The 10,410-nt window shown below is 43.0% G+C and overlaps 1 protein-coding gene across 3 annotated transcripts in view; it reads left to right on the top strand.

Moving 5' to 3' along the window:
• Positions 1-201: 201 nt before the first annotated feature.
• Positions 202-10,410, top strand: part of ndst3 (N-deacetylase/N-sulfotransferase (heparan glucosaminyl) 3) — a 44,109-nt gene continuing 33,900 nt past the window's right edge. The window contains exons 1-2 of one of the 3 annotated variants that reach the window (XM_020602165.1): positions 202-840; positions 2,585-3,875. In XM_020602165.1, coding sequence (XP_020457821.1) covers positions 2,877-3,875 — 999 coding nt within the window. In that variant the 5' untranslated portion in view covers positions 202-840; positions 2,585-2,876. The remainder of the gene's footprint in view (positions 841-2,584; positions 3,876-10,410) is intronic. The other 2 variants (XM_020602166.1, XM_020602167.1) reach the window with 2 other exon arrangements.

The raw sequence follows: 10,410 nt of genomic DNA, 5'->3' as shown, positions 1-10,410 counted from the left end.
CTGCTTGATTGACATTCTACAGGAGTAGGCATAATGAGGCTGATTCATATGGTGTGAACATGCATGTGAGTATATTTTGAATATTGAATGTCAGAAATGTTTTCTCTTAATGCTGATGATTGACACAATCCTTGATGGTGAGAAGTGCATTTTTACAATATCAGTCTTGTCTAAGTGCTTCACCACCTTGTCGCTCATTATATCCACAACTTCTGCAAGGAGTGAGGGAGAAACAGCAATACGCACCATTAACTTGCACCAGTGTGTGACAATCCCCCATCCGTCTAACACCAACTAACGGGCCGTGAGCTTTTACCGGGCCCGTGATCGCTGATGCCCGACAAAAAGGCTGTTTGTGTCAATCAAACCGAGCCCCCTCCCCTTCTTTTCCTTCTATCGCTCACTCTCTCTCTCGATCGCCTCCACTTGTGTAGGCGCTCGAAACCCGGTGCATTTACGCACGGCAGTCAGTTGTTAACGGACAGCCTGATATCGGTGCTTCTCCGTCTGCTAAGATGGCTAATAGCTACCTTAAAGAGCAGAGATAAAGGGACAAGTAGGAATAGCGGGAGAGAACAGAAGACAGCGGGGGAGACGAGAGTAAGAGAAAGAGAAGAATGATGAGCGGGGGGAGGAGAGCGGATCATTCCGCCTGGCCGCCCCTGCTGCTCTAGAGGAGGGTAGAGAGAGCGGAGATGGCACAACGCTTCAGCATCCAAAACACACGGGAATGGTGCGCCACTGAGACCGGAGCCCCGGACCCACCCGAAGCAGCACTACATTCACCACTCTCCCTTCACGCCTCCTCCCCGCACAGCAGCGCTTTAGCCTCGGCTAGAGGTAAGTGGCAGAGTCGGTGTTCTCTGAACGTTAACTTAGGCGGATGGAAAACTCTGAAGATGAATCTGCAGTTAGTTGTAGTTCATCTGTCTGACTATGAATGTGCGCTGCGGTTGGCTTTCTTTGTCACTGAATTTTCACTGGACATTTAACAACATAAAAAAGAATAGTACAGTAGACTAGACTTCTCATTGAGTTTTCCTCCAGTTTTCTGTATTTATCCACCGCGACACTTCATTGTTAATCTAATGAATGTATAATTGTGTACTTTATGGCCTTGACAAATATTTAACTTAGGAATAACAACTGACAAAACTCTTGATTTTACACATGCTTTCCAATTTAAATTTGAATTTTGAAATGTTTCAGAAACTTTTTATTTAGCATTTAACAAAATGCATGAATATAACGTGCAGGCAAATCATATTCAGTTTTCCCATACTGAATGATTTATAATACAACTGGGGGTTATAGTTTTTAAGATATCAGACGAAAACTGCCACGTGATGCCTCTTGTGTTCATCTAATTCTAGCGCCCTCCTGTGGCTCCTAGTAGTATGACACACGCATACCGATAGTGATAAGTTTAACCACACTCGTCTGCAGTTGAAACATCAGATTTTCCTACTGTTGATCTCCAAAACACTAGTTGCACTATCTTCTCTTGACTTCTCTTACACTGACTAATCATGCTTCCATTTCTTGGTAAAAGAAAAATTTCTACAACACACTGTGTAATAAATCTCTTAACACCACAGAAGGTATTACTGTTGGTAGCCTGTATTCTCAGTCAAGTACCAATTAGGAGAAATCACAATTTGTTAAAGCAAATAATAAAAATGTCTCCTCTGTGCTGAAGTAAAGAAAACTGTTGAGTCCTTTTCCTCCTCTTTTTCATTTTCTGGATTCATTTTTAAAGAATGGTACTGGAGTCCCTTCTTCTATGACCACATAGGTTCTCTAAAGGCAAGGAACAAGGAGAGAAGGATGGGGAGCATGAGGAAAGACTATTGATATTCAAACAGACAGAAGCAGCGAGGGGGGGGGGGTAGAAAGATAGAGAGTGAGGCGTAAAGAAAGAAGAGAGAAAGAGATGCTGTGGGATCTTTTCTTCTCCTTGGCTCCCGGCACATACATTAAGATGCTAATCCTGGTCTTTTTTGTCTCTTTCTATAATTCATTGCATTTTGTTCCTCTCTCTGCTTTTTCTCTTCGTCTCTTTTATTCTGGCACTTTTCTCTTGCTCTCCATTTCCTCTGCGCTGTCATGGACTCCCTCCAGATTAGCACTCCTGGCAAAAGGATTCCAACTCTAATTTTGTGGTATTTCAGATGATTAGGTTCAGAAATAGGACAGAAGTGCACGGAGTTTGGTGCAATTAGAGGAATTCTCTGTAGAGCTTTATGGGACTGATTAGTTGAGCTCCCCACACTGCCATATTAACACACAACCAGCTGTTGTTTATTTGTGAGGCTTAACTTTTGTGTTGTGTTTTTTGCTTTTAACTGTGATGTCACTTTGTGTGTGTGTGTGTGCATGCCAAAGGTTGGATAAGCCCTAAGGATGCAAGTTGTTTTCAATCAGCTCTGTAGTTACCAGCTGTGCACTCACATTCCCCAGGGTGGCACAACCTAGGTACGCACAGACAGTCGTGAGCACACAGGCAGAGAACTAATGCATGCTATTCAACCTTGCCCAACAGATTCACTCTTTCTTCTGTTCTTCTTGTCCCCTTTTTCTTCAGGCATTAATCATCACCTGCTCTGTTTTTGCATATGATTCCTCCGTGAGGACTGGAAGGAGAGTGCCTCAACTGCGTTTCCTCAATGAAGACCTTTGTTCCACCACATCCTGCACTGCTCTCTTCTCCACCTGCCATGGTGACATGACGCATCCCTGAGTGGCTCTTCTCCTTTCTCACATACACAGACAATCCCTTGGGCTCCTCGAACCCCCAAACTAGTGTAGACGCCGTCTAGCCTCCTGCAGACTAAAAAAGACATCTCCTCCCACTCACAATACCTTCTCGATTTGCAATGACCGTGGCCGTGCGATTCCGTCGCCACCTACGTAGGCTCCTGCTTCTGCTGGCCTCCTGCTGCCTCCTCTCCCTCCTTCTCTCTGCGTACTTTCTCTTTACGAACTCCTCACCTTCCATGCAGCTCGGACAATCCTCTGAACCTGCCTGCTCCCAGCCACTTTCCATGTCTCCATACCGTCAGCTCCCGCACCCATATCCACCTAACCCCCCTCATACACATATCCACACTGACCCGGTAGTGCTGGTGCTGGTGGAGTCCCAGTACTCCCAGCTGGGTCAGGATATTGTGGCTATACTGGAGTCAGCACACTTCCAGTTCCGCATGGAGATTGCCTCAGGGAAGGGGGATCTTCCACCACTGACAGAAAAGGGCCGTGGACGATATTCACTAGTAATTTATGAGAATTTGTTAAAGTATGCACATGCAGACACATGGAACAGACAGCTGTTGCATCAGTACTGTACTGAATACAGAGTGGGCATCATCGGCTTCTACCGCTCCACAGAGAACTCCCCACCTCTTCTCAAACTGCGAGGCCTCCCGCTGGTGCTTAGGACCAACCAGGCACTTTGGGACTGTTGTGTGGTGTCTAGCTCACCTCTCTTGCATCTGACCAAACCTGGCACAGATAGAGGGCCCTTACCTGGGGAAGACTGGACATCCTTCTCCTCCAATCACTCCACCTACCAGGCTGTGCTGCATGCACGGGCCAAGGACGGAGTGGGGGCAGGTAGCGGAGATAATCCGGGGCCTGGTTTCAGTTTAGGCCACCAAGCCACCGTGGTACAGGATATGGGTCTATATGATGGGGTGAGGAGGGTGCTATTTGGCCAAGGACTGGGCTACTGGCTCCACAAACTCATCCTGGTGGATGCCATCTCCTACCTCACAGACAGGAAGCTTACTCTGGGCCTGGACCGACACATACTGGTGGATATAGATGACATTTTCGTGGGAAAGGAAGGGACACGCATGAATGCCAAGGATGTGAAGGTATGTGGGTGATGGGTGTGTGATAATGTGCACTAGAGATAGACAGAGTGGGTAGAGAGGATGAATTCATATCTGGTCAGTGGTATTGGATCAGATTTTGTATTGCTATCAACTTACAAAAACCGTAATTGATGGCAGAGCAGAGGTGAAGATGGGGAATGTTTACTTATTGCACTGTAAGTCTGCAGATACCTCAGCAAAAGATTATAACAGGAGTGTATTTCAGAGGATTTTAGCTTTAGCATGGGCGCACTGAGAAGGTATTTGGTAAAACTTGCGTTTGTGTCGGTGTAATGTCTCTGTATGCTGTGTACCAAGTGCATATGTGTTGTGTACAGCAAGAGGGTATTTATCTCAAATGGAGGTTTAGCCAGAAGTAAAGAGGCCATTTAAGTGAACAAAGACCTGGAGTGAAAGAGCAAAAGAGGAGGAGTGAGCGAGAGAAAGAGCGGTAGTGAATGAGCCGGTGAAAAGATGAATGGCACTTATTCCTCTTTTCCCACGTTCCTCCTCTTAGGAAAACTAAAGGAAAGTCAGCCATGCAGCCTGCCTCTCAATACGGCTATTGTTTCAGCACACACGCTTGCATGAGCAAACCCACACACTCACATACAGACAGACATGCACCTCCACACATGTGTGCATACAGAAATACAGTATTTGTGCACACTCACATGCATATAAAGCCTGTTTTTTGGGGGACTGTAATATTTTTAAGAGAAGAAAACATCTCAGGTTTCCTGAAGTGTAAATAAAAATGCTGCACAATGAATTTAGTTTGAAATCTGTGGTCACAACAGTCTCCCACTGCGTCCTCACTCAGGGCCATTCAAGGGAAACAAATTGTTTGGTGGGCTTTCATGTATGACTGAGTGTGTGTGCAGACAGGTGAGATTTATGTGCATTAGACCACAGGCAGCTGCCATGTCTCCTTGCAGCCACAGGACATACATAATTGGAAAGAGGTATATACATACCCACACACATACAGTACGCAATGTTATCCTGACTATATATATTTATTTTTCAGTCCCTTATCAGAATACAACCTAGAAAATATAGGAAACATGTACACATTATTAAAAAGCACAACAAAGTCAAACTGGATACTCAGGATGTGGTATTCAAGCTCTTCTTAAGAAATATGAAGACTCCAGAGGGGTCAAGGACAAAAACAGGAGTGGAAGACCAGGAAAAGTGTCAAAATTTGATGAGAAGTTTCTCAGAGTTTCTTATTTTGAGAGACCAGAGGAAATCCAGTAAGGACCTGGCTCAGCATCTGGATGCCAAGTTGGTCCTTCCACAGTCTGAAGAAGCCCGATCAGGAACGGCCTTTGTGGAAGGACAGCAGCCAAGAAATCACTTTTTCAGAAGGGGGACAGGGAGAAAAGGCCGAGATATGCAAAAGCTGGCAAAGACTGGAGTGAAGATCAATAGAAAAGAGTATTATGGAATGACAAAAGGTTTGAAAAGTTCAGGTCCAATCGTCAACACTTTGTGAGAAGAAGAGTTAGAGAGAGGTGGAAGATTGAGTACTTGCAGCCTTCGGTGAAACATGGTGGAGGGTCTGTCATTGTTTCAAGCCAGTTTTGTCAAAAGAATTGAAGCCGTGTTAAAGGAAGGTCACATTAAGTACCGACTTTGCACTGCAGAACTCATTTTGTTCTGAACATTTTTTGTTTGTTTGGTTTTTTGTGTACATATTTCCTGTATTTTCTGGTTATATCTTAATAAAAAGAGTGAGATCTAAACATCAGTTACCATTACAACTTAGCAAAAAACAGCTAAACTACAGAACTGACGGTGGCCTAAGACTTTTGCACATCACTATAATATATATGTGTGGGTGTTTCTGAATCACTGCTTTAGATTAGAATGCCATTTTCTGTCAGTGGATGACACCTGTGCCATCAGGCGCTGAAAAAAGGAAGAAGAGAAACCACAGCCGTCTGTCCGTGGCTGGAACCTGTGGGAGAGATTAGAGGAGTGGGGAGGGTGAGAAAACAGGAGTTCAGTGGGTGGTGAAGTGCAGAGGAATTCCACCCTTGAATATAAAAAAGATGCCAGTATTCAAATAGGATATGAGTGCATATTCAAACACAGTCACACACACTGTGTGCACACATTCGTGCACATGCACATTCACAAAACGAGCACACAAGCGGTCTCTAGTTGGAGTTTTCATTTTAAGTCTGCCTGTCTCTTCAGCTTTGTAGTATAAATATACATGAGGATGAACCAGTGCCATAACAGAAGGACATGGGGATGGGGATGGAGGAAGAGGTGGAGATAGGAGTAGCGAGAGGGCAGAAGAAAAGAGAGTAATGCCATTTGAAATACCCACGCTGCTTCATTTCTACTCTTCCATCCCCTTCAGGATACTTGCAGTCACAGAGAGGAAAGGAGGAGGGATAGAGGAAGGGAGGAGAAGGTGGAGTATGGTGCTGAGGGGAAAAGCTAGCAGCTAACTTTGTAATTTCAGAGAAACAAAATGCTGAAGGGAAATAGGAAGGCAGAGGAGGTGCAGCAGCACGAATTTTTAGCAGCACTCCCCTCAGCAACAAAGAACCTCAGGTAGAGTTGTCAGATTACAGTTTAAACAAAACTTACTTTAAGTGACAAATTACCATGTTTATTCCTAGTCAACTGATTTTACTGTTACTTTTATCTTCATTGTCAGTGATTGTTTGATTGGTACAGTCCCAAGAAAAAGTAATGACACCTTCAAGAAGACTGATTGGTGAATTCAAGGTGTCTGCACAGAGTAAAGTTGTTCAAACAACTGCACCTTCTGATGTCCATGGACTGAAACAAGCAAACTGTGATAGGTTAAACCAGATTCTGAACGGACTGGCAGATGAGGACATTACAGACCAGGTGTGCTCCAGAAATCAACATCTGGCCATGCTGAGTATTTGGTGGGTCCATCAAGACGTCTCTGAATATTTTATTCTAAATATTCTTGCACTGCAATATGATTTTCTTATAAGCAAATAGCAGTTACAAGACACCACAGCATGAACATATTGCAATGAATAATTATGAAAAGCATGCGCCTGTGTGAAAGTATTAAGTTCTCTCTCATCCCTGCTGTTTCAAAAGCAGCTTATGTGTAACACTGCATCAACATACATAACAGGATGTGCTATTGATCCGTTAGTAAATCAAGATATTTGCGGTGCCAGTGTTAGAAAGCCCCTCTTACCTCTGTGAAGCCAACATTCAATCTCCTGTTCTCCCCAAGAGAAGAAAAGACAGGAGTGAGACAGAAAGAGAGGCCAATTGAAATGCCACCCTCCTTCTCTCTGCACTCTTCATTAGTCTCACCCCACGAGTTCATCTGGTGACAAACAATACCTACACCCCCTCCTGTCTGAGCACACACTCACACACACACACACAGCTGTATTTCCTTTATTAAAATGATTCACAGGGAGGCACCCCACAGATGACATTTCTCAAAATGAGGGATGATGCCAGTCAAAAACTCCCATCAATGATACGTGTGTGCCGGTGCTTGTTTTTTAATTCCTGGATGTCGGGTTTTTCCTCTCCTCTGCCGTGGAGTGTCTGATTGCCATGTTCAGATCCCTCTTCATTGCCGTCTCCCCCTCGCCTCCTCCACTCACCTTCCTTTTCACACCCTCCTCAACCTGAGTCACCGATCACCATCTCATGTCTATTTGCATTCCTCACTAAACCTCAGCGTATTCTCATTCTTTTCCTCCCTAAGGTGCTTTCTTAAGCAGTGTCAACTAAAGTAAGAGGATATACAGGCATGTGAGCACACAAACTGTACATGGACCAACAAGAAGCACACTCAATTTGAATTTGAAGAGACTAGATATTTAGCATTTTGATGTTTCTTAAGGCAATCTCATATCAACACAGAATATTTCTGTGTTGTATGTAAATTCTCCCCTTGTTTGTATAAGTTAACTATAAGTTAGATTGTCCAGTGATGGACAGTCATCGTGTCATCATTTTGCAGTATATCTCCTGTAAGGAATAATTGGCTAAATAAGATTACAACTTGTGTTTATAAAGACAGACTGAGGCAGCATGCGATTTGCCCCTCACTGCACCCTCACAAAAAAACCATAGAAATATTATTGTTGTTAGCAAAATGGAGAGAGGGTTGAGAGTGGCTTCCTGTCGGTGCAGACGGGTCAGCTCAGTGTACATCTTACTCTAACATTAGAGATTGAAGTTTGTCAAAAAAGGCTCCATATCAACACTGCACTTCATTAATGACATAAAAGCAAAGTTGGCAAAAAATAAAATAAAATGACAAAATAGTCAAAAGTGAAATTGTTTTATTAAAGTTCAAATGTATTCTATAATATAAATGTTTATTTAACAGCTGCACAATACCATATATAGGTCCATTGGTTCATTTATTTTTATGACTGAAGACGTTTCAAACCCCCCACCCCCCATTTTTTCACAAATCACACCCTGGAGTGAGGCAACTTTTCCAATTTTTTGTAAAATTTGGCAAGTCGAATAATTACTACTCTCATGTTGCCTAATAAGTGCTATTTTTAGGACTGATTAGGAAGCCTGTTTTTACATTTTTGCCATCATTTTTATTTTGAATATTAATGAATTATACTGACTACAGAGGAATATGTGGCTGACAAGAACCGATAATAAGGTAGTGGTGTTTGAAATGAGGAGTACAAATATCTAGGCCATGTCCCCATAATCAGTTTGGTCTGGCAATGGCCTAATATTGAAAATACCACAAAACAAACAAAAAAACAGAATTCCATAAAATGGGCACGACTTCAGAGAAGGTTTTGGCTTAGCATAATTTATTGTGCCTACTTGGAGTTAATCTTTAGACCTAATTCAGTATGATGCATATTTGCCACTTAAGTTAGTGGAACTGAACTCATTCCATAGCCGTGTATTACTTTGCCAAATGCTGTTACATAAGTCATGAAGAAAAGACAAGCAGTGGAGAAAGAGACGAGGAAATGGGAGAAAAAGAGACTGGTTTTGGTCTCTTGTTACAAGAGGCACACAAATTTCTTTTTCCTGTAAAATTTATCAGATGATATTCATTTAATACATGTCAAAGGCAGGCAGCTTTAAAAAGGAATCTTAGGTGTTAATGTTTTGTCAGATGACAAAGTTGTAGGTGGGAATAGGGAAAAAAAAAACGAGATGGCATATAGGACAGCAGAGGAGAACAGGATATTGCTTTCTGCATGATGCTTCCTGACATCTGCTCTCATTCGCCCCCTTATTTGGACAAGTGAAATGATCACAGTCAGCCCTGCAGGGAAGGAGAAGTTTTACAGTCATGCTATTAGGAAAAAACAGCTGTTTATGTATCGGGGGTTTTCATTTTTTGTTTTAACATACCGTACAAAACAAAAATAGACAAAAGAAAGCATTTGTCAACAGTAAAATCATCTTAATAACTTTAGTTCTAAATTAACAGTTTTTGTCAGCGCTTTTGTTTTACTGCGGTTAACTCTGAGAATATGGCTGTGTGCCATGCATTTTCTTTCACAAAATGAGACCGGTTTGTGCGGTCACAGTAAATCACTGACACTTAGAAACCCTTTGGGGCTGCCAAGTAGAATTTAGTGTAAGTATAGCGATGCCAAAACAATCACAAGTACCTTGGAAACATAACTGCAAGTGAATAGATGATTTTGTAAAACACTCCAGTATAAAAAGCTTACATTGACTTGAATCTGGCAGGCGAGACGAAGTAAGACAGAGAAGGAAAGAGTAAACAGAAGGGAGACGGGCATTAACTGGTAAAGTGCTCTTCCTGCTCATCAAATAGTGATGCCTGACCCAGTTAAATTTGCTGGTCTGGTGTTCACATTACAGGCACAGATACACACAGACACGTGCGCTCGCGCATATGAATCAAGAACTTTGACCTGCTTATGCACAAGATTGAAACTCCAATCGCCTTCATATCTGTTTGCACTTAAAAATAAGTTCTTTAATAATTACCTTTGTTATTTTAGATCACGCTGCCAGGCATAAGGCTGTGAAAAGAAAAGAACCGGTGCAAAGGCAAGAGTGACAGAATGGGGATATAGAGGAGAGGCATTTGGTGTAGAGGGTTTGTGAAAGGCAGTGAATGCCAGCTGTCCAGATGCCTGTCTCCCATCTGTTTGAACCCCAACATCTAGCTGGCGCCTTTTTCAGCGCTCACCCGACACATACGAATGAAGCCTACACACAGACACTCCCACTGTCATTTTCACATACATAGAGACGAACTGGCATTGCTTCTGACACCAGCAGTGTGGGATTGGGCAGGGAAACCAGGGCTATCGCTAACAACTAATCCCAGTGTGTGTTTACCTTCATCACTGGGATTATCAAGAGCTCTCACATGCTACATAGCCCCGCCTTCTGCTAACCCAAATACCCCCTTCTTTCTTATAAGCTATCTCATATGGCCCATTTTAAAACCATGTTCAGCTTTGAGCTCAGTATCCAGTGGACAGATTGGCTCCATGTTGCTTAAAGCTCCTCAGTCTCCTGGATCTGCTGCCCT

Source organism: Monopterus albus, unplaced genomic scaffold (genome assembly GCF_001952655.1).
Source record: "Monopterus albus unplaced genomic scaffold, M_albus_1.0 scaffold54.1, whole genome shotgun sequence".
NCBI lineage: Eukaryota > Metazoa > Chordata > Actinopteri > Synbranchiformes > Synbranchidae > Monopterus > Monopterus albus.
Note: the sequence above shows the minus strand (reverse complement) of the source record. Positions and strands in the feature narration are given on the sequence as shown.